This window comes from Ahaetulla prasina, chromosome 2 (genome assembly GCF_028640845.1).
Source record: "Ahaetulla prasina isolate Xishuangbanna chromosome 2, ASM2864084v1, whole genome shotgun sequence".
Classification (NCBI taxonomy): Eukaryota; Metazoa; Chordata; class Lepidosauria; order Squamata; family Colubridae; genus Ahaetulla; species Ahaetulla prasina.
In genome coordinates this window covers 203,046,709-203,071,305 of record NC_080540.1, presented here as the reverse complement: position 1 = coordinate 203,071,305, position 24,597 = coordinate 203,046,709, and the positions used below count along the sequence as shown (strand labels likewise).

Below are 24,597 nucleotides of genomic sequence, written 5' to 3'. Positions count from 1 at the left end.
AACTCTAGGCCAATTAACAGTGGTCATAAAGTTCAAGCTGAAGAACTCATAGGAGATATTTATCACCTAATCTGATCTAATAATTTTATCTCTATTGCTCTGTTCTGCTTTTGCCACTTAAAGCCTCATAATTTTCTTCCACCCCAAATAGCTTCCAAAGGACCTTTATAACCTTATGCTCCACCATCAGTATGGGTGGGATCACTTGGGTGCCCCCATTCCCATGTAAAGTGGACCGGGCTGCTCAATGTAATAAATTGATCTCACCAGAAAGAACTTCCTTCACCAGAACAGGGGGTCTAATTTTGCCACCAACCATCGTACTGACCTGGCAAGGGACAAAGGGTGACCTCCCTGATTTCTTGGAACACCACTGGCTGGAAAACGTTTCTCTCTTGGATTTAATTATTAAATATCATTTTATTTTGTTACGGAAGACTTGGTCCCTAGAGCCCTCAATACTGTAAGTTTATTCAATGCGCTGTTAATGCTGCCTCCAACTGCCACAAGGGATTGATGCCCATGGAGATGTTTGCACATGGTTATCCAACAGTTTTCTGTCTCCAATTATACAAATAAATGAAATTTAGATAAGACAGTCTCAGTTACCCATCTGCACTATAACACTATGCCTACAGATCTATAGTTCAAGAATTATTGCAAGTATATATAATAGGCATATACTTGTGGCTATCTAGATGTTGTCAAGATTTATCTTTCAACATCCACCAGCTACACTGCTGGGGTTACTACGAGTTCATATTCGGCAAAATCTGGCTTGCCAGAGGCTGTCCAGTGAAGTATACAAATGTTGATTATTAGTCTATAGATTCAAGAAAATCTATATCCAACTCACTTTCTTTTCCAGCGCAACATAGCCCTTATTTTTTAAAACACATTTCCCCTGAAATTAATCAAAATAACTGATCTGAATGAAGTCGTTTCCATGATGAATGAAAGGGCTAAAAAAAGATATGCCGGAAAATATGAATAGGTGTCAGTGTTACGAAAGTAGGAATCTACAGGTTGGTAATAGTAGCATTATCTGGAAGAACAAGAGATGACATTTGTAACATGCTGAATGAATATGATCCAGGGTTAAATGGCATGCATAGATGTACAGGTAAGTGATGAGGAGCTGCAGAAAATGTCATTGGATTTTAATAGATCTAAAGATAAATGCAAACAGTGATTGATGCACATACTGTATGCTTAAAAACAATTTGTTTTAAATCACAACTTTATACACATACAGATAACAAAGGAATGAACGTAATTCTAAAAACAAGACTGCTTTTATTTTTTATGATAAAAGTCTGAGAACATTAATATGGATACAAGGATAATGAGAGATTCTGAATTATTATTATTCATACAGATCATTACTTGGCATTGTCTAGAGCAGGGGTGTCCAAACTTGGCCCTTTGGAGAGTGGTGGACTTCAACTCCCAGAATTCCCCAGCCAGCATGAGCTATAAATTTAAGCAAGTTGCTAGTTGGAGAATTCTGGGAGTTGAAGTCCACCACTCTTCAAGGGGCCAAGTTTGGACATCCCTGGTCTAGAGGGATCTTGGAAAAAAATGGACATAGAAGAAAATGAAGAATCTGAGAGAGCCTAGAGAGGAGCAAATAAATTTTAATCACTGATGGCATAATTAAAATGCAGTATTGCAGGCAAACTCTATTTGATCCTGACCGGCTCAAGGTTGACTCACTCTTCCAACCTTCTGAGGTCCCAGATTGTAAAATGAGGACCCAGATTGTTGGGGCAATATCCAAACATTGTAAAGAGTTTACAAAACATTGTTAACGTAAACTACTGTAGAACAATGTTTACCAGAGATTGCTGTAAATCTCTTCTATTGTAGAACATGAGCCTTAGTGTTCCTGGTATTGCTAAATGAAAAGGGAATATCAAGAAAGATAATGTAGAACCTGCTTGGAACAGAGTGAAAATAATGCTATTGGATTGTTGCCAAAAATGACAGTTTGAGAAGTGTGTGCGTATGTGTGTAAAGATAGCTCAAGAAATATGTTAAAAGAGTGTAAGGAATTGCAAAGGTTAGTAAAGTGCAGTAAATGAATAGGGATTTTGATGGAAATAAAAACAGTTTTCAAATGAAGGAAAGTGTATGGATAAACATGGAGGAACCCTTCACATATTCATAGTGACCTTTGCACATAATAAATGCATAGGGTTTTCCTTTAAAGATTGCTATGTTTTTTTCACTTCTGAAGTGTGTGTGCAGAACTGTGATTTCATTCCCTTTGTTTGAAAATTCTGATTCTATGCCTGGACTTAAGTTCTTCACTGCATTACTTTTATGTTACAACAAAGGAGAGGTGGGAACCAACTGTGTAGGGGAATAGGTCAAAACTGGCCCTTCAAGCAATTCTGAACAATGGGACAGATTGTTAAATTGCCTTGACTTTCAGGCAAGAGAAGGTTGCCTTCAGGAGCTGGGAAACCAGATGAGGTGTGAATTTCTACTGTTGTTTTTGAAACTTTTCAGAGAGGACTTTTCCCAAGATTTTCATTAATTGCCGAGAACATTTCTGTTAAAATAAACAGCTTATCTATACAGCTGATAGTTATTGTTGCTTGTTGTTCGACTGCTTTGTGCTATAATCTCCATAGACTGTAGATGGCAAAAGTAAAAATATTTATTTGTGCTATTTTTAAATATGGATTTTGTTGCCTTGGATACCTTTAATGGGAAAAAAGTGATACATATCTAATAAAATGAACATCCACAAGGATTTGTTTATATTTGCGTGGGAGGAATATTGAATTTTGCAAGCTCTCCTAAAGATTGAATAGTGTTCTGGCTCAAAAACAGGCTTATCATTTCAATGAGAAGTAGATTTTCATTCTGAAATCCCCCAGCTCCCTTGAAACTGTCAGTACAAGGACTTTTATTTTCTTGAAGAAGGAGCTGTTACTATCAAGAAATGAGCAATGTTGGGAAGAATGATAAAATGGTTTTATTGTAAAATCTAGTATTGGCAGTGGTAAAAAGGAACACATCAACATTTCAAATCATGCTGTCATTATCAATGAAAGTGGCTTCTAAGTGAATCAATGCTTAATAAAACTGAAGTGATTGGATATGAAAATAAGTATATGCATTTTAGTTTTATTTTTGAAAGAGTAAGCTAAATTTGAGATATGGTAGGAGATGGACATACTGCTCTATTGCACTAAATAGTAGTTGAATTATATAGCAGTGGCCAAAATCGTGGAAACCTTTAAAGGAAAGTGTATTTTCTAAAACTAGCTAATAACACCACTTTTTTTTGGAGTAGTACCATAAAATTATATATCAATGGAAAGATAATTTAATCAAGAATGTAATGCAATAACTTTCATGAAGGATTTGCTATTAGAATTGCAGTTACAGTATAAAGAAGAAAAGTGAAACATGTAGAAAAAATGAGATATACAAAAATTATCACGTCAGTTAATAGTTGGGTAACCTTTACCATGAATTATGACCTTACAACATCTTCCCATGGAATGAACCAAGTCTTTTAGTTCTGCAGCTATTACAGTGTGAAACCAAGTTTGAATGATTACTTCTGCTAAGTGGGTTTTATTGCTGGGTCGCTTCTGACTAACAAGTTTCTTTAGTCGGCTCCATAGATTTTGAATTGGGTTAAGGTCTGGGCTATTCCCAAGCCATTCCAGCAGTGGAATATGATTATCTTGAAACTCCAAAAAAAGTGGTGTTATTAGCCATCAAACCTCAAAAATACACTTTTCCGAAAGGTTTCCACAATTTTGGCCACTACTGTAACTCAATCTAGTTTTAGAGTTCGGTGAGAAGAACTGAATGTTTTAAAATGTCAGTGTATTATTTCTCTGGTTATTTTTATTCATTTGATCTGATCCAGAAGACAGATATGCTTTGGGTCCCATTGACTAAGGAATGCCAATTGGCATAGCCCAATTGGCATGGCCCAAGTAGTGTGTCTTTTCTCTGTACCAGCCACTTTGGCAAACATTTGTCTTCTGAAAATTAGGATGTCTTCAACCCTCCTGGCCTTTTGTAACATCTTGAAGAGCTGCTTCCATGCCTGGGCCTTTACACACTCAGGGTCCCATATCCTGACAGTGCTAGTGACTGTCAATTATGATATCTTCTTTGACTGCTGTGTATTTTAATTTTTACATTTGTAGCGGGAATTGTTTTCAACTTATTTTGAGATGGTTCACTGCCCAGAGTCACTTGTTGAGCTAGGTGGCTATACAAATTAAATGAATAAATTGTTGTTTCTTCAATAAAGCACTCATGATTCTCACTGCTTCATGTGGAGGACTGGAATTCTGGATTCATGGAAGCCTTTTGGATGAAAGAATGTTGATAGTGATGAAGTGACGCTGCCAAATTGAAAATACGCCTTCAAGTTCCTCACTAAGTGTAATATTTGGATATATTGTCGACTTAAGATGAGAAGAGGATAAGCAATAAAAATAGTTTCAACACTGTGCAGAGTCCTAATCGGTCCATGACTACTGTGCATGATCTTATGCAGGGGTGTCAAACTCAAGGCCTGTAGGCCGGATCTGGCCTGTGGGGTGCTTAGAACTGGGCCACGGGGCTGCTCCGCCCCTCAGTGCCTTTGCCAGTGAAAACAGAGCTCGGAAGGGCCACACGCAACCCTCCCAGGTTCTGATTTTGGCCGGGATGGCCTCCTGCAGCCCACTATTAGCAAAAATGGAGCTCAGGCAGCTGTATGCAACCTCCCTTGAGCTCCATTTTTGCTGGCAGAGGGCTGCAGGAGGCTGTCCTGGCCAAAAACGGGGCCATGCCCACACCGGCCCAGCCACCCTGACCGTGCCCATCTAGCGCCCTGAGGTCAAACACAACCCTGATGCAGCCCTCAGTGAAATTGAGTTTGACACCCCTGATCTTGTGAATTATGTGTGCAGGGGTTGTGTATTATATCTTCATTCCTGCAATCAGAATATATCTTACGTTTCTTTCACAAAGAGAGAACTTTTATGCATCTACGATATACTTTTATTGAAACCAGTGAACTTAATAAGTGTAGCTGGATTCATTTTTATGCTGCTCCTATACTGTTGATTTCATTTTTGTTTCTTTCCTGGTTTGTTTATCTCAGTGTCATGGTGTAATAACCTCTAGGTAAGGATTTAATAAATATTGACTGGATTCTGTAACAGAGAAATGCTGGCACACTCCAAATGAACAGTATACTTACATATATTTAATTATAGTTTGTAGGAACTGTAATTGATTTTTCTTCCTGCCCCTTCCCCTTTTAGCTGATCATGCTGAGAGCTAGATGTAGTTATCTAAATGAAATCCAATGTCATGCTTGTAGTTTGAACTATTTCTCTCCTCCCATTATATCTCAACAACCTGGGCTCTTAAAACCTACTTTGGAAGATTGGGGCAACTTCTAAAACAGATGCTTAGGAAAAGAAATGTTACCTAGGAAGGAAAACTGCATCTATTGATAGAAGCACACCTCTATATTCTACTCTGTACTCTGTAGAATAGAATAGAATAGATTTTTTAATGGCCAAGTGTGATTGGACACACAAGGAATTTGTCTGGTGCATATGCTCTCAGCATACATAAAAGAAAAGATACATTCCATCAAGAATCATAAGGTACAACACTTAATGATAGTCATAGGGTACAAATACGCAATCAGGAAACAATATCAATATAAATTGTAAGGATACAAGCAACAAAGTTACAGTCATACAGTCATAAGTGGAAGGAGATGGGTGGTGGGAACGATGAGAAGATTAATAGTAGTGCAGATTTAGTAAATAGTTTGACAGTATTGAGGGAATTATTTGTTTTACAGAGTGATGGTATTCAGAGAAAAAACTGTTCTTGTGTCTAGTTGTTCTGGTGTGCAGTGCTCTATAGCATCATTTTGAGGGTAGGAGTTGAAACAGTTTATGTCCTGGATGTGAGGGATCTGTAAATATTTTCACAGCCCTCTTTTTGACTCATGCAGTAAACAGGTCCTCAATGAAAGGCAGGTTGGTAGCATTTGTTTTTTCTGCAGTTCCTATTATCCTCTGAAGTCCGTGTCTGTCTTGTTGGGTTTCAGAACTAAACTAGACAGTTATAGAGGTGCAGATGACAGACTCAATAATTCCTCTGTAGAACTGTATCAGCAGCTCCTTGGGCAGTTTGAGTTGGCGCAAAAAGAATATTCTTTGTTGTGCTTTTTTGATGACTTTTTGATGTTAGCTGTTCATTTTAGATCTTGTGATATGGTAGAACCTAGAAATTTAAAGGTCTCTACTGTTGATACTGTGTTGTCTAGTATTGTAAGAGGTGGAAGTATGGAAGGGTTTCTCCTAAAGTCTACCACCATTTCTACGGTTTTGAGCGTATTTAGTTCTAGATTGTTCTGGTCGCAGTTCCAGTTCTGATTCCTGTACAGAGTGCAAAGTACTCTGCAGGTTATATTTGTTCATTGAGATCTTCATTCTCAAAGTGTCAGTTCTTATATGGTCAAAAGTACATTATTTATGAAAAAAGACCCCACTTGTATAGAACAGATGGGCTACAGACCCCACTTGTATAGAACAGATACCCACACTATATTAAAAGTGTGTGTGATTTTAATAACATTTACTTTTCTTAAGGTCCTAGGAAAATGATCTCATTAATTGAAGGAATACTTTTCATTACTGTCATTGGATATGTAACAAATCAAATGCAGTGGTAAATATAGCAGTTATAGAACAATTGTACAAAGAAAAACGGGGGGAAAGAATCATAATGTATAATATTTATGAAAAGCATCCGTTTATCTATTTTATATTACTTGCTGGGTTTCTAGAAGCAGAAGACCGTTTCCCAGTTGGCCACCAATTCATCCTAAAGAGTTAAAGAGTGATCTACTTTTAGACTTGAAGCTCACAAATGGAATAACATTTATAGATTTAAAATATATTGCCAATGAATTTTTCAAGCACTGCTATAAAGAATCAGGAGCTGTGCAGAATTTTGCCACTCTTAAGGAATAATACAGACAGTTAATATATAAACAGTGAGTCAATCCCTCGTCTGCCAAGTTTTTAATAATTAGAGCCATAAAAACAGTCCATAATAAGCCTATTTGAATGTATCTACCTGTACTCAGTCTGAATTCTCGTGAGCCTATCTTTTAAAACCATTGATTTATACATAATTAAGAAAATGGCTCATTTAAATGATTTTTCCTCCTATTTTTTTAAGGATGAAAAGAACCAGGTCTTGATAACAAATGCATGGCTACAGATGGTGAGTAATTTTGCCTTTATTCTAGGTGAGCCACTGGCTGAATTTAATTATTTGCCAAAGAACAGATTCTCCAGATGGAGAAAAGATTGAATAAATCCTGCCTATTTAGAGTTTATGTTTGTTATAATTCTTGGGATAGAGAAATTAATAGTTTGGCTTTATTGGATTTCAGAGAAAGCTGAGTAATTTCTGGAAGAGGTTTGATCCAGATTAATGTTGAAACTAAGCTTCAGTTTGTGATCAAAACTGAACACTGCAATTTGTCCCTCCTCCTGACCCCTAATTTAGTAGGCCCCACATTATCCTGTTCTGCTCCCTACATTTCTTATTAATGTGGATGTTGCTAATAAGGCATGCTGGCAGAGAATGCAGAATGTGGTATCATCTGGTAGATCCTATTAGGAATTACAAATAAATCAAATCCTCTGATTGCCATTTTGGGTGACTGCTATACTTCTAACCTAGCCCATAATCTTTCTAATAGTAACCCAGGGGTGAAATGCTCCCGGTTTGTACCAGATCGCCCGATCGGTAGCGATGGTGGCAGGTGGTTCAGAGAACCAGTAGCAAAAATTCCTGCCCCCCTCTCAACCCGCCCAGCTGAGCCACACGATCGTCAGAGGGTTTTTTTTTTTACTTTTAAAAGGATTTTTTCTTTGGCCGAAAAAATGCTTTTAAAAGTAAAAAAAAAGCCTCTGATGATCACGCAGCTCAGCTGAGATCGTCAGAACTCTTTAAAAGCATTTTTTCTACAACCTCTTTGCCCAAAGAGGTTGTAAAAAAAACCTTTTAAAAGGCTCCTCTGGTGATCCCAGCTGAGTTGCCTGATCGCCAGAACCTTTTAAAAGCATTTTTTTACAACCTCTTCGGACGAAGAGGTTGTAGAAAAAATGTTTTTAGAAGGTTCTGGTGATCAGGCAACTCAGCTGGGATCGTCAGAACCCTTTAAAAGCTATTTTTCCTCTGGCGATCCCAGCTGAGTTGCCTGATCATCGCAGGCTTTTAAAAGCATTTTTTTACAATCTCTTCTATTGTAGAAAAAATGCTTTTAAAAGTAAAAAAACAAGTTGGCCACACCCACCCAATCACATTACTCCCACATCAAGCCACGCCCACAGAATCGGTAGTAACAAATTTTACATTTCACCCCTGTAGTAACCTAACAGTTGTATTCAGTGTTATTGTACATTACTACACATAGTTTAGAAGAATGTTTTTTCAAATTTGGCAACTTTTAAGACATGTGAACTTCAAGTCCCAAAATTCCCTAGCATGCTGATTGGGGAATTCTGGGAGCTGAAGTCTACAAATTTTAAAGTTGCCAAGTTTGAAAAACACTGGTTTAGAATAGTCTTCATGAGCTGCACTATCCCTGAGGCTGTATCATGCTGTATCTTGCCTCTTTTCCTATCTGTGGGCGGGAAACAGTTACTAACATTGCACTTCAAGGTATTGGTTACCACCTTTAAAGCGCTCCATGGCTTAGGGCCCAGGTACTTACGGGACCGCCTACTGTTACCTCACGCCTCCCACCGACCCGTACGCTCACACAGAGAGGGTCTTCTCAGGGTGCCATCCGCCAAGCAATGTCGGCTGGCGGCCCCCAGGGGAAGGGCCTTCTCTGTTGGAGCACCTACCCTCTGGACCGAACTTCCCCCTGGTTTGCGTCAACTACCTGACCTTTGGACCTTTCGCCGTGAATTGAAAACGCACTTGTTTATTCAAGCGGGACTGGCTTAACTTTTTAACTTTTTAAATTTTTTGAATTTTAATAATTTTAGGGGTATTTTATTTTTTGGGTCAAATTTGATGGTTTTAATTTTTGGCCAATTATATAATACGTTATTTTAACTGTTGTTTTAATTTGTATATTGCACTGTTTTAATCTGGCTGTACACCGCCCTGAGTCCTTCGGGAGAAGGGCGGTATAAAAATCTAAATAATAAATAAATAAAATAAATAAAACTTTCTGTCATTTCTTCAAAATTACTCTTTTTCTTTCTTTCACTATATTAAGCAATTAGAACAATGATGAAACAGAGCAGCAATGGATTTATTTTTTTAAAAAAGCCCAGCAAAAAAGCAGGTAGTTTTACGTCATGAAAAATAGTATTTAAAAAAACAGAACGTGGTTTTGAAACAGAAATGCTCTGCATATTAGTCAATTACTAAAACTATTATGGCATATCTAGTCTCCCCCCATGAATCCAATATCTTCCATTATCATTTTCTGTAGGTCATTGGCAATTTTGTCTATAAAGATGGATATATATCTCATCACAGATAAATCTGGACCTGGGATGATGGCACTGATTCCACATATTATTTTATATAATGACAGCATTTAAGATGTTCTAATAAATATACAGTGTATATTTCTCCATAGTACTGGATCGATGCATATTTGTCATGGGATCAGTATGAATATCCAGGAGTTCAGAATTTGAGATTTCCAGCTGATCAGATTTGGGTGCCAGATATTCTTCTGTACAACAGGTAAGGCAATCACCTATGAAGTAATTTTTAAAAATTTGCAGAATAGTATTGTGGTTACTCAAGTTCATCTAATCAAATAATTCAATGTGATCAATTCTTTTCCTTCCAAGGCACATGTAACCTGTGGACTTAATTACTACAAAACACGTGACAACCATTAACTTTAAAAGAAGATTAGACTTTTAAACTTGAATAGTCACCCTTTCCTTTTGGCAACCTGCCCACAAATATCAAATTATGAGGAACAACAGCTGGAGAGTGGTATACATCCACTTTCTAATTGTGAACATCTCCAAGACTAAGATGGGTCTTGTTCTAATTCAGAAACATGTTCCTCTAAGCAGGTTGGATCTCAAGCACCTCTACTTTAATTCCAAAGCTTATCAGAGTTGATCAGAACGTTGCTGACTGGGACTATATATGATCATTAGTAATGGTCAACAGTTATCAAATTCTTTGGTTCTTGCTCCATTCTGAGCTGACCATAAGTACATTAGAGGTTGTTGTGGCTGAGCCCATTTCATTCAATACTTAAAAAGAGAAAGCAACAAATATTGAGAATATTTCCCTTCTCCAAAATCTTTCAGTGTGTGGGGGTGAACCCTGTTATTGGCTAGGCTGGTTTAATGGAACGGCGTATTCAGCTACTTACAGAACAAATTATTAGAATGCTTTTCATCTGGTGTCGGTTAGACAAAAATGGAAAGTCTGTCAGCACTGCAATAGACATCTGAGATATCAAAGTAAAGGAAAGACAAGCTGCAGAAAATTAAAGCAAAGGCTCAGCAAACGTCTGGAAACAGGAAAATCTATGGTGTCTTGATGAGAGAGGAGTGGAAAGTTGAGAGCAGTTGAGAGCTAGAGATGGAAAGCACTTGTAGATCAAAGAATAGCTACAAATGCCTTTGGAGTATGCTATGCTATGCTAAGCTATGCCAGGCTATTCTTTGTGACAGTAAAAAAACACCAAATCAAATAAAAACAGTGTGATTCTTAACTAAAGATTATACAGGCTGTCCTCAACTTACAACCAAAAAGAAGCCCAAAGTTTCTGTTCTTACGTGAGACATTTGTTAAGTGAGTTTTGCCCCATTTTACGACCTTTCTTGCTTCAGTTGTAAAGTGAATCACTGCGGTTGATAAGTTAGTAACCCCGTTGTTAAATGAATCTGACTTCCCCATTGGCTTTGCTTGTGAGAAGGTTGCAAAAGGTGATCACATGACCTTGGGACACAGCAATGGTCATACATGTGAATCAGTTCCCAAGCATCTGAATTTTGATCACATGATCACGGGGATGCCGGAACAGTCGTGCCTCTGAAAAATGGTTATAAGTCACTTTTTTCAGTGCCGTTGTAACTTTGAACAGTCACTAGGTGAACTGTTGTAAATCGAGGACTACCTGTATCCTAAACAAAGACATTAAAATACACATTTTAGTAAAATCAACTTAAACTTGGCAGCAATGGTAAATGAATAGAATTCAGTTATCCTTTTTCAGATCTGCTATTTGCAGATCTCAGATGACCCATCAGTTAAGAGAGGACAGAATTCTCTTTCGAGAGCTACTATGAATTAGAAGAGTTAATATTCTTATCATTATTGTGGTTGGTCGCACAATCAGCCAGACGTTTAGACCAGGGGTCTTTGCTGGCTGAGGAATTCTGGGAGTTGAAGTCCACAAGTCTTAAAGTTGACAAGGTTGGAGACCCCTGGTTTAGACCACATCTGACTTTTTTATCCTCCTTTTTGAATCCTCCCCAAGTAATTGGGATTGCTTGATAAGGTTAACAGTAGTATGTAAGCTAATACTATCATTATGAAACATTTTATAATTGCCATTTTAAATTTTGGATTAATGTTTCGGTGTACCAAAGGGAACAGTATTTTAAGAAAGCAACACAAAAGTGCCATCAAGTCCCAACCACACATTTAAAAAATGGACTTTTATTAATTAATCTGCTGAAGTTTTAATTGAGTAATATAGTGGTTTAAGCGTATTCATCTAATTGCTACACACTGCAGAACTAAAGTCTGATAATGAATTGGAAATTATATGTGCATAGTTGAAGCATGTGATTTATAATTTACAATCCCTACTCCACTACATATGTATTCTGATAGTTCTGCTAAAATTGATACTTATAGTAAAAAAAGACTCAAATGATAATAGCTACTATTATTATTACTATTATTATTTTTTATGTTTTTCTAACCAATATTTAATTGTTTCTAATGCATTTTATAGTGCAGACGAAAGATTTGATGCAACATTTCATACAAATGTTTTGGTAAACTATTCAGGATCATGTCAGTATATACCTCCAGGTAAGAGAGTTTTTAATATAAGCATTTTAATCAGGAAGGAAGGAATATTTGTGAATGTACTGTAGATTAGAATGTTTAGGTTATGTTTGCATTATTGTCATTACTGCTGCACAAAACATTCTTGCTTGTGAATAGGGATGAATTTTGCTAAGCACCCAACTATCAGGCATAACTTTTGTAAACATGACAGTTATTCCACCATCAGAATTTATATTAGCAGTAAGCTATGCATATGTCCCCAGGTTGCTTTTGTGGAGAAAAACGTGAAAGTGTCAAGCAGGCTTGTCTATATCTACTTATCTTTGTTCGACAGGTAAAAGAGCAAAGGGTTGCTTTGAATGATCTAAACACAATTTATGTAAAATAAACATGTTAAGGTCTCACTGAAAGAAACACAGTCCCTTTGAACATCTGTTCGGAGACAAATCGTGCGGACTTCTAAAGATAATTTTTTTGAAGGTTGAAATATTTTTGAAATAAAAGTAGCTTCTCTCTCTCTCTCTCTCCCTCTCTCCCCTCCCTCTCCCTTCCTCTCCCCCTCTCTCACTCTCTGTGTGTGTGTGTGTCTCTCTCTCTTCCTCTCTTTCCTTTGTTTCACTGGGTTGCAAATTATGAAATCATACAATGAGCTATCAAACCTTTACATCAAAGCAGGAGAACAGATACATCATGAGCAATGATTTTGTGTTCCAGTTTTCCGCAACAATATGGTTTCATATGATCTGGATTAGAACTGTTGCATGGATGCTGGCAAGAGTTAAGCTTTTATTCCTACCTTTCAATTACCTCTATCCATTTCTCACACTGAGAATTCCAACACAACCACCCCTCACCACATACACACACACTACTGTTGGCTGGCAGCCCTGGAATTCACAGATCCAAATATCACCCAGGGACAATTTTGCTTACCTTCCAATTCCAGCTGAGGTCAGCTAGCCCTGCCACCACCTACTTGATCTGTAAAAATTTCAACCTAATGGTGACAGGAGGGAGGCAATAAAAACCAGATCCCATCTGCCCACTGAACATGAGCGATATCATGGAGGGAAATACTTATTTGAACTGGAAGGCTATTTCAATGGTCTTGTGCCCATGCTGGAAATATTGTGCTGGCTTTTTGTAAACAGCCTAAAATGTAATTTCCTTCCCATCAGGAAGAAGGGTTTTCTGTCCTCTTGTGGAAGGAGGGATGTACATTTCCGACTGTAGGGAGAGAAAAACTTTAACCATATCTCTTATTTGCTGAGCCCCAATATTTCATGGCAAAGTCAATTTAAGTCTCGAATAGACCGCAGTGTTATAGAGCTCTAAGTTTTATGTCAAGCATTTTGGAGATATCTCATTGTTGTTTTCTTCCCCTTCTGTTTTTATTTTTAGCCACTGAAAGATGGAATAATTAAGTGGCAAAGAATGTGTGATAAATATTAATTGCTGGTTAGACATGAAGTATTTATGTCACAGCAGACAGTCCTTAGGGAAAAGCAAAATTAGAGAGAACATTTTATTGTAGAAAAAGATGTTAAGCTGATATAAATCCAAAGAGAAAAATTAGCTATGGTGTTACTTTTTTTTTTAATGATAATTCAAAATTCATATCAGTCTAAAATGTGTGTGTTTGTTATTTTGTTTCAAGCATTATAAATGCAGTTTCAAACAGTTAAGGCACTCTGCTCATGGTTTATCACTGAAGTTTGAAGCCTTCCACTGAAGTTTATTGAACAAGCATCTTGCCACATTTTTCACAGAGGACGAAACTATTCTAGCTGTTGACAGATTTATGTACTTTGAATCAAGACATGCTTCAATTACATAAAGTGTTATGTAATGCAATTTAAATGCAAATGGAGTAAAGGATATTTAATCCCGTTGCCACAATGTATTGCTTACCTTTATGCAGCCAAACTCTTCTAAGCAATTTTCTTTCAGTAGATTCACCTGCAATACTGGAGCTCGGCTAAGGGAAAATCAGTGCCATTATTGGGCATATTGGGCATAGAAAGTAAGCAATGCTGCATTGCTAGGATGCAATGACCCCACATTACTTGGGAATAAGCAGCACTATATTCCTTGGTAGCAATGATTCATGCATGTTAGTTATCTTTAAATGTGATATTATTCAGTAGTGTACATCTTGATTTAAAGATATAGATCAACTTTTACAGTTCTGCAGTCATGGATATCATGACTTTAATGAAAAGAAGGACTAGGGGTGACATGATAGCAGTGTTCCAATATCTCAGGGGCTGCCACAATGAAGAAGGAGTCAAGCTATTCTCCAAAGCACCTGAGGGCAGGACAAGGAGCAATGGATGGAAACTAATCAAGGAGAGAGCAAACCTAGAACTGAGAAGAAATTTCGTGAAAGTTAGAACAATTAATCAGTGGAACAACTTGCCTCCAGAAGTTGTGCTCCCAACACTGGAAGTTTTAAAGAAGAGATTGGACAACCATTTGTCTGAAATGGTATAGGGTTTCCTGCCTAAGCAGGGGGTAGACTAGAAGACCTCCAAGGTCCCTTCCAACTCTATTATTCTATTTTATTCTATATGAGAATTCTGGGTCAAATTTTACTTCACCTGTAAAATTATTCTTTAATAATTTATTTTTAAAAATATTCAAACAGAACTCTTTAAGTTTTCTGCATTAATCCTAGCAAGCTGTTAGTTTCTTTTTTTATGATGTTTTTCATGCCAGCTTGCATTTTGATGATAGTCACCAAGATGGATATTATTAGGTTTTAAGACCAATAAGTATGAAAGTAGATTAGAAACATTAATGATACTTTCTGTCTTCCTGAGTGACAAATTATTCAGAGTCAGGAAAAACAAAATCTCGGAGAGCCCAGCATTTCTCTTATGTGGAAATAAGGTGATATCAGAAGACCAATCTGATACTTCCAGACATGGAATATAACAGGTTACTGTAGGAATTTTTCACTCCCACCCACAGCATTTGAAAAATATTATTAGGTTACACAGTCTTTGAAAATGAACCTACCTCTAAGCTAATAAATTAAACTAACAAACTTAAAATGCCAAAGAGCTAAGTGCCCTGTGGGCCGTCCTCAAAAAACCTTTCAGAAAAGTCCCAGTGGCCAGAAAATGTGAGGCAGTGAAGTGAGAACATTAGTTTCACAGTATGAATAACTTCCATAGCTAGCAATTCAGCTGTTTTTGCTGAGGCTGAAATGGATAATATACAGTCTTCACGTCAACACACGCTACTGTGGAGAAGAATTTGATATCTGTGCATTGAAGGCAAGGCTGCATTGAGCTTTACTGATACTCTAGAGCAGGGGTGTCCAAACTTGGCCCTTTGGAGAGTGGTGGACTTCAACTCCCAGAATTCCCCAGCCAGCATGAGCTATAAATTTAAGCAAGTTGCTAGTTGGAGAATTCTGGGAGTTGAAGTCCACCACTCTTCAAGGGGCCAAGTTTGGACATCCCTGCTCTAGAGTAAGGTTTCCCAACCTTGACAATTTTAAGACATGTGGACTTCAACTCCGAGAATTCCCCATCCATCCATCTTAAAATTGCCAAGATTGGGCAACTCTGCTCTAGATATTTCTTCTGTTAAATTTTGCTCTTCTCCAAAGGGAGCAGCTAGGATTTAAAATTACAGATTTAATTTATTAGCAGATGGGTTTGGAACACACTTTAAAGCCATCAGCCCCTTTAATATTTTGGTGTAAATATATATAAATGTATATAAATGCAAATTCATCTCATTTTACTCTTGTCTTCATCAATTTAACGTTGTCTTTCCTTCCAGGCATCTTGAAAAGCACATGTTACATTGACGTCCGCTGGTTTCCTTTTGATGTGCAGAAATGCAATTTGAAATTTGGTTCATGGACACACAATGGTTGGCTGCTTGATCTGCAAATGCTCGAAGCTGATGTTTCTAACTACATATCAAACGGTGAATGGGATTTAGTAGGTATGTTGAATTTCTTAAAGAAGCTTAATGAATCAAGATTTTCTTAAAATCCTGCTAGTGAGGGATAATTATATTTCTGTTTCCGTGATGCTACTCTAGCCATGCTTCAATGTGTTTTCGTATCAGGTGTAAGATAAATATTGCATCACTCATACATTGCCACTAAGTAATACCGTTCCTAGGACCCTGCACCTTTTGGTTTGAGAGAATGGAATAAAGTAGGTCAAGTTTAAGATAAAGATAAAAGACTCTTTCAAATCAAGTTGAAATCTTGAAAATTTCTTGATTGCACCTTTATAGTTTTCATGGAATCAGTTTGGAGGTTTGTTTTTCTTTTTATTTAAATCTTTCCAGTCTCCCTACAGCCAAGATATTTTCAAGCTAATACTGCCCAGTCGTAATCCTGCTTATCTTAGATGAGATAAATTACATAAATTATATCCCACTAGCTCAAGGAATCAGAGGATCTCTGATTAGCCAATCCAACAGAGGAACATCAGGTCTCCTGCTTCCTCTCAGTAAAAGGACTGACCATCCAGCTGGCTGTTTTATCCTTATCGATCTGCCTATCCAGCACTTGGACTTTTCCTCCTTGTCAGTAACCTCCACCTCCAGAATCAAACATAGTATATTAACTCTGCTTTCCAACTGTATTAAAGGTTGTCCTCAACTTACGACCACAATTGAGCCCAGAATATATCTTGCTAAGTGAGAAATTTGTTAAGTGACTTTTTCCCCATTTTACGACTTTGCTTGCCACATTTGTTAAGTGAATCACTGCTGTTGTTAAAATAGCAGTAGCACGGTTGTTAAGTGAATCTGGCTTCCTCATTGATTTTGCTTGTCAGAAAGATGATCACATGATCCTGGGACACTGCAACCGTCATAAATATGAACCAATTGCCAAGCATCTGAATATAAATCACATGACCATGGGGATGGGGCAATGGTCATAAGTGTGAAAAATGGTCATAAGTTGCTTTTTTCAGTGCCGTTGTAACTTTGAATGGTCACTAAATGAACTGTTGTAGTTGAGGACTACTTGTGTGCTGTAAATCCTTTCAGGGAAACAATAATGCTTAAGATAATGCTGAACTACAACTCCCAGCATGCTTTGCTGTTGACTTGCATGCTAGCAATTGTAGAACAGCCAATCTTACGAGGAAGAGGTTCTCCATCCTTAATAATAATAATAATAATAATAATAATAATAATAATAATAATAATAATAATAATAATAATAATAATAATAATAATAATAATAATAATAATAATAATAATAATAATAATAATAATAATATTTTAATTTGTATACCGCCCTTCTTCGAAGGACTCAGGGCGGTTTACAGCCACAATAAAATACAAAAACAATACATACAATGCTAAAAACAACCATTAAAAAACTTATTCAATTGGCCCCATTTAAAATACAATATCAACCCTGTAAAATTTATAAAAATTTAAAACCCATAAAATCAATTAAAAATTTTAAAAATTCAAGCCAGTCCAGCAAGACGAAATAAATAAGTTTTAAGTTCGCGGCGAAAGGTCAGGTAATTGTGGAAAACTATGAATTGCAAACTAAGTGTACTTTCCCCCCCCCCTTTTTCACAGTTTTTATTTTTAAGAAAGGACAGAGTTGCAGAAGGGGGTCCCTTGCACTAACATATCTGAGATGCAGTGGTGAAATCCAAATTTTTTTACTACCGGTTCTGTGGGCCTGGCTTGGTGGGTGTGGCAGGGGAAGGATACTACAAAATCTCCATTGCCACCCCACTCCGGGGGGGGGGGGAAGGATAGTGCAAAATTTCCATTCCCACCCCAGGTGGTATTTGCCGGTTCTCCTAACCGCTCAACATTTCTGCTACCAGTTTTCCTAGAACCTGTCAGAACCTGCTGGATTTCACCCCTGCTGATATATCTTTCCTGACAGTGATAGTGTATTGCACCCATTTGATTCCTCTACTCTGGCTTCAGTCAGACTACAATTTCAGTTCTCCAGCACCCTAAGAACTGAACCCCTAAGAACTTGCATATTTTATTTCAAAACATTTCTCCTGTCAGCTTATGTTTAAATATTCATGGGCTTGGAGGTGGGCCTGAGAAATCTATGCCGCTCCTACAGCTGATTGACTGTGACAGCAGTGGATGTGTGCCACAAAAGTTATTTCCAGTGATAACAAAATCCTGGGATTTAATCCTTCATTCATGAGAGCTGTTGCCCAGAGCCAGGATTGGATTTAAACATAGTGAGGCCCTAAGCTATGGGCTGTATTTGGCAGGGACTACCAGAGAATATAACACAAGTAAACATGGCAAGAATGTTGCCAAGATGCATAACAATCCCAGGTTGGGATGGAGGAAGACCCCCTATGAACAGAAAGTCTGAATGCATACTGAAAGGAGGCGTACTTTAATCAAACTAGAAAGTGCCATATTAGCCATACAGGAGAGCTTAATTTATGGAAGCTTTCAAATGTGAAATTATAATAAAATCTGAAATATTGGAGGCCCCCTTCAGACATTGACGTCTTAAGCTGTAGCTTGTTTAGCTTATGGCTAAATTCAGCTCTGCTTGGAGGAAGGGAGAAATTCCCCCCCCCCTCATTATGAGTGCCTGCATATTTATATATTTCTTGCTCACACTGAAAGCTGGTGCTTGGGTGATTCCCCCCCCCCCAAAAGCTGCAGAGCTTTTTCTGGTATGCATTTTTTTTTAAAAAGGCTGATCGGTAACGTCACAACTTTTTAAAACTAGGTTTCTGAACGTCCCCGTGTTTGCCGTTTCAGAGTTGATGTTCATACCGCACATCTGTTTCTGTCAAGCCTATTGAACTTTTCCAGCCATGTACTTTAGGCTTGCTTAATCCATAGTCTGGATGAAAATAATTAAAAAAAAATGTAAAGTGGGATGCTAAAAGAAGCACTAAAAACAGAAGTAGCATTGGTTCTGTACAAAGGCAACACAATGAAAATATTTTCCATCTGCTGCCCTATAAATAGCTTGAGACCTACAACCTCAATCACTAAACATTGTAATAATGGTTGATTACTGTTTGCAATTTGATAGAGAAATTGAAGAATAGTCCATTGCACCTTACAGTTCTATAATGAAACTGATCAGAAGAGTAATGGAACATTGACTAATTCTTCACGGGCTGCTTCATAGATTTATATGGATTTTTCAGTGTGTACAATCATATGCCCTTAGAGTAAGATTAGTGCCGTGACAAAACTAAATATTTATCCAGAGATGGTACTCATGCATTATTTCCTAGAATATTACGGTGTTCACAAGAATTACTGAAAATGAATGGGATGGAAGCATTAAATAAGCTTTGGCTCTGTGGATAGTCAGGAATTCAGTTTTCAGCATTTCTCACAAATAGATAGGCTATTCAACAATTTCTGCAGGACCTCCACACTTTCTCTAAGAAGTAGTAAAAGGGTAAAATAATCAAAGTGATCTTGTATGGGATACCTGGTAATCTACAAAATGAACAAAGTCACTAATGAATTGGTAGGTTCTGCTGGGCTCGTCTCCTGTTCCTAAACTGGGAATCGGTTTAATACTTAAGATGTACATCTAAGAGAATGCAAAGGTTAGATGAGAGATATAAATAAACAGTTGATAGGGAGGAAATAAAGGATATGAATTACAACTCATATTTAAGTCATGGAACCTACATGGCTACAAATTACTTTCCAATCTTGAAGTCTAAATTCAAATTTGCTGCCTCAGCTCAAAACATATTATCCATTCAGATATCGTCAGGAATCATGACTAATTTTTACAAACCGTGATTTCACACATCACCTGAACTGACCTAACACATTAATAGAAAAGAAGAGTGTAGACCAGCCTTTCTCAACCTTGTGTTCTCATGGTATATTAGACTTCAACTTTCATAATTGATAACCACTAAATTCAGTAAGGGACGTGGTGGCTCAGGGGCTAGGAAATTGAGCTTGTCGATCGAAAGGTCGGCAGCTCGGCGGTTCGAATCCCTAGTGCTGCCGTGTAACAGGGTGAGCTCCTGTTACTTGTCCCAGCTTCTGCCAACCTAGCAGTTTCGAAAGCATATAAAAATGCAAGTAGAAAAAATAGGGACCACCTCGGTGGGAAGGTAACAGCGTTCCGTGCGCCTTTGGCATTGAGTCATGCCGGCCACGTGACCACGGAGATGTTTTCGGATAGCGCTGGCTCTTCGGCTTGGAAACGGAAATGAGCACCGCCCGCTAGAGTCGGCAACGACTAGCACGTTTGTACGAGGGGAACCTTTACCTTTACCTTTTAAATTCAGTACATCTGAAGACATCAGATAAGGTCTAGATTCCTGACTGCCCTCAATTAGCAAGAATGTTGACTGTTCAGCTGTTTTGAGAATGAAATTCCATATTTCTACTCTTATTATATTTTCAATTTGCTTCTGTGCAGGTGTCCCAGGCAAAAGGAATGAGCTGTACTATGAGTGCTGCAAAGAGCCATATCCAGATGTGACTTACACTGTTACAATGCGCCGTCGCACCCTTTACTATGGGTTGAACTTATTGATTCCCTGTGTCCTTATTTCAGGCTTAGCATTGCTTGTTTTCTTACTTCCAGCTGACTCTGGAGAGAAAATATCTTTGGGTAAGGTCTAAGACAATGCACAATTTAAATATGTAGAAAAGAAAGTATCCGCAAGAGTTGACAAAGGCTATACCTCTTCAAGGATGATTTGTGTTTTTGATTATATATACAAATATCCTCCAATGTATTGATTAAGCCAAAACATAAGAGAGCGCCTTTCAGTGTTACTGTCTTGTACTATACTGATCTCCTAAACATAGGGAAGCATTTATTTTGATTATGCTCATATGTTCATCCAGAAATACTACAGTCTAGAATTGTACCATCTTAGCCTCAATTCTGCTTTCTAGCCTTTTTTTTAATGTTACCTGCAGTGTGAGACTATGTACGGGGAGGGTCCACCGTGAGGCTATTTCTCCTGCCTGTTGGCCCTGTTCAAAATTGGGGAAATCTGGATTCAAAAGAAGAAAGCAGATTAATTGGAAAAATCTGTTGTTATTCAAATTATATTAGAATAGTAATGTTTTCATGATGTTCAGAACAACACACATTTTTCTTAATCTAGAGATATTGCCTATCTAATAAATGGAAGGTACACTTTATTTAATGTCCCTTAAAGTGGAAAACATGCATGACTTCAGTCCTGCTTCACTTTTTGTCTCTTTTACAATTTTGTTATAGGTATAACTGTTCTTCTGTCCTTGACGGTTTTTATGCTTCTTGTAGCAGAAATAATGCCTGCCACATCAGATTCAGTTCCCTTAATAGGTATGTTGATGGTGTACCACTTCTCACGATAAAAAATGAATCAGGTTTAAAACTGCGTAAAATTTATCTGGATCAGGTTCCTGGGCAACTGATGGGAAAGTGAAGGTGAAAGAGAGGAGGTGGGGGAAAAAACTTTTAAAAATATTTTTTTCCCATATGGGAACACAAATTTATTTGCATTTTAGAATTAGATCATGACTGTAGTTACCGGTAGCGCAAATTTTGTTGTCCTTTGGGAAAGGGAAAAATTGTTTCCAAGATATTTCCTTTCTTCTCCAAAGGAATTTGGAGGAAGAACCAGTTTCTTCTGAGTTGTCAATGGACTACATTAAGAATTATAAATACAGATAAATAAAATCAAGTTCTGATGAGAATGGGAATTCTTTGGGAACCTTTTTCATTCTTACAGTTGTTCTGTAGCTTAGTTCACAAAATGCTTGGTCACTCTAGAAAAACTGCAACATAAATTTACTGATCAACAACAGATCGATTATTACAAATGGAATGTTAAGTCTGCATAAAACCATTGTAAGCGTAAAATTTCATGTGGTGGTGACTTTTCCATTCAGGATGACAAATGATGCACTTGTGTGAATGAATTGTAGACTATCATGCTGCCAAATACCAGAAATGTAGTTATTTCATAATGTGTTAGTAGAGTAAGATGCTAGGTAGGGACTAAATTACATTTTGCCCATCTCAGTTTTTAAAGCAGTAAATGTTAAAAATCATTTTAAAAAAACCCATAAATGCTGACATTCCCTCATCCAATCACTTACTCACAATCTATCTGGATCTCACTCAAGGTTTAGGAATCCGAGTAATTGGGTTCCTTTCCTTCCTTATTTTTTACCCATAGAAGTTCTATGATAGAAGGTCCTTGTGCTCAGTCCAGGCAGCCAAAGATTAATAACTGATGTTTTCTTTGTTTGAGAGCATGACTCCATATTCTCAGTTCTACCCAGATGTGCCATCTCTTTCAAGAGCAGTGGTAAAAGTGTTCCTAGAAGTCTCACTTGTTTTACTATTCCCACAATGCAGTGTATACAGGAATGCACTTCAGCTGCCTCTCTCCCTTTTAATAACACATTGGTATTCTCCTCCAGTCCCATCTTTTCTTTCTGCTAGCCATTTGTACTTCCCCAATCCCCTTCATTCTCCCATCTCACTCCTCTGTATTCCATTTCTTCCCATAATCATCTGTTTACTTCTTTTTTCATGAATCAGGGCATCACATCATTTTCTTCTTCACCTTTTTTACAACTCAACACCAGCCTCTGGCACATTCCTCTAAGCATCAATGAGTGACTTCACCCGCTTCCTGATCCATTTCTGTGTACATCCTCAATATTTCTATTTAAATATATACTTAAACATTTCTATTTAAATATATACTTAAACATTTCTATTTAAATATATACAAAAATATTTCCTTTATGTCAGGGGCGAAATCTAAAAATTTCCCCTACCGGTTCTGTGGGTGTGGCTTAATTGGTGTGCGTGGCTTGGTGGTCAGATGACTGGGTGGGTGTGGCCAATAACAATAAATAATAAAAATAATAAACAAAGTATAAAAAAACAATAAGAGGTACCAAAAACCAACTTTCACACTTTACACACACACAACACAACACAACTGACACACACAATGTAAAAGCAGTTGCACTTCACACTTCACACAGCCACAGAAAGCTCAAAAACCAACTTTCACACTTTACACACACACAACTGACATACACACACACACACACACACACACACACACAAAATACCGCATACAGCTTTCTGAGATTTTGTGTGTTTGTGTAATTAGAGTGAAACACTATAGAAACACACCAAATCTCAGAAAGCTGCGCAAATATTTTATTTTATTATTTTATTTTGTTTTATTTTATTGTGGACTTAAATTCCCAGAGTTCCTCAGCCAGACAGCATTAATCACTCAGTGGTGAAATAGATTAGCTAAGTTTAGATTAGTTCAGTCTAGTGCTAAAAGCGAAGCTGGGGCTTTCTGGCTGTGAGAAAAGCCATGAGGTTGATCAGTAATCAGGTAAGTGGCTTAGACTCTTTTAAAAGGAGTTTTTCTACATGTTTTCTACAGAAAACATGTTTTTAAAGGTTCTGCTGATGAGGAACTCAGGTGAGTTGCCCAGAGTAGCCTTTAAAAAAAATTTTTTTAAGTTTAAAGGCTGCCGATCTCAGCTAAGGGGCAGGATCCTCAAAGGCTTTTTTTTACTTTTAAAGGCAGGTTTCGGCTGAAACAAAATCTTCTTTTAAAAGTAAAAAAAACAACCCTCTGCTGATGGTGGGGCTCAGCAGAGGCAGGGGGGCGGGGCCAGGGATTTTTGCTACCGGTCCTCTGAACCAGCAGCCACCATCGCTACTGGATCGCGCGATCCGGTCTGATCCGGGAGCATTTCACCCCTTCTTTATGTTTTAAAACTGTTAAAATAAAATGGAGAGGAGCTGAAAAACTTGGGGGGAATCCCAAAACGTGGGGGGAATCCCTATCCCAATCATTGTGAACCTCAGTTAAGAATTGAACAGATGCAAAACTGAGAACTGTAGTTTAAAAACATTTGGGAATGACAATAGATAATTGTGCAATGGAAATTGTGCAGCGCTTCATCAAACTAAATACAGTAGGACAAGACTGAAAAATGGTCTGAGTTTTAATCTCACATCCCAAAATGTGGATTAGTCATGCAGGAAAAACATCTTTATTGAAGGTTAAGGGCCTAATGAACAGACCAGGTTTTCCAAGTTGATTTTGAGAGCTATTCTCCTTTCTTTTGACAAAGAATCCCTAAAAAGCCTCACTGATGCTTCAAATATTTTTTTGTAATGCCTGAACAATTAGAGCATATCGAATGTATTTGAAATGCACCGTACAAAGTAGCCATCTGGGTCAGACATACTTGGTACCTTTCATCTGCTTAGCGGATTCGATTTTCCCTGCTGAATTGTCATAAAAGAAGAATGACGGCTTTCACTACAACACACAGGAAGATCGATGACTCAAAGACAGTGCCACTGGTTATGCCACTAAAGTGAATAACCTGTCCAGGAATGAGACCAGTCCAATAAATAGAAGCTTCCCCTTCTATCTTCCTAAATGGAAATAGAGATCTCCAGCTCAGTTCTTAGTAGTCTTTACTGTAGAGGAAGACGCCATCTTAATTAATTAAGCAATGAATTACTTCAGCTTT

General features: G+C 37.6%; 1 protein-coding gene across 1 annotated transcript in view; it reads left to right on the top strand.

Annotated features, from left to right (window-relative positions):
- Nucleotides 1-24,597, top strand: part of LOC131191388 (neuronal acetylcholine receptor subunit alpha-7-like) — a 105,491-nt gene that overhangs the window by 52,824 nt on the left and 28,070 nt on the right. Inside the window, exons 3-8 of the mRNA XM_058169465.1 lie at nt 7,237-7,281; nt 9,668-9,777; nt 12,026-12,105; nt 15,880-16,047; nt 20,486-20,680; nt 21,302-21,388. Coding sequence (XP_058025448.1) covers nt 7,237-7,281; nt 9,668-9,777; nt 12,026-12,105; nt 15,880-16,047; nt 20,486-20,680; nt 21,302-21,388 — 685 coding nt within the window. The remainder of the gene's footprint in view (nt 1-7,236; nt 7,282-9,667; nt 9,778-12,025; nt 12,106-15,879; nt 16,048-20,485; nt 20,681-21,301; nt 21,389-24,597) is intronic.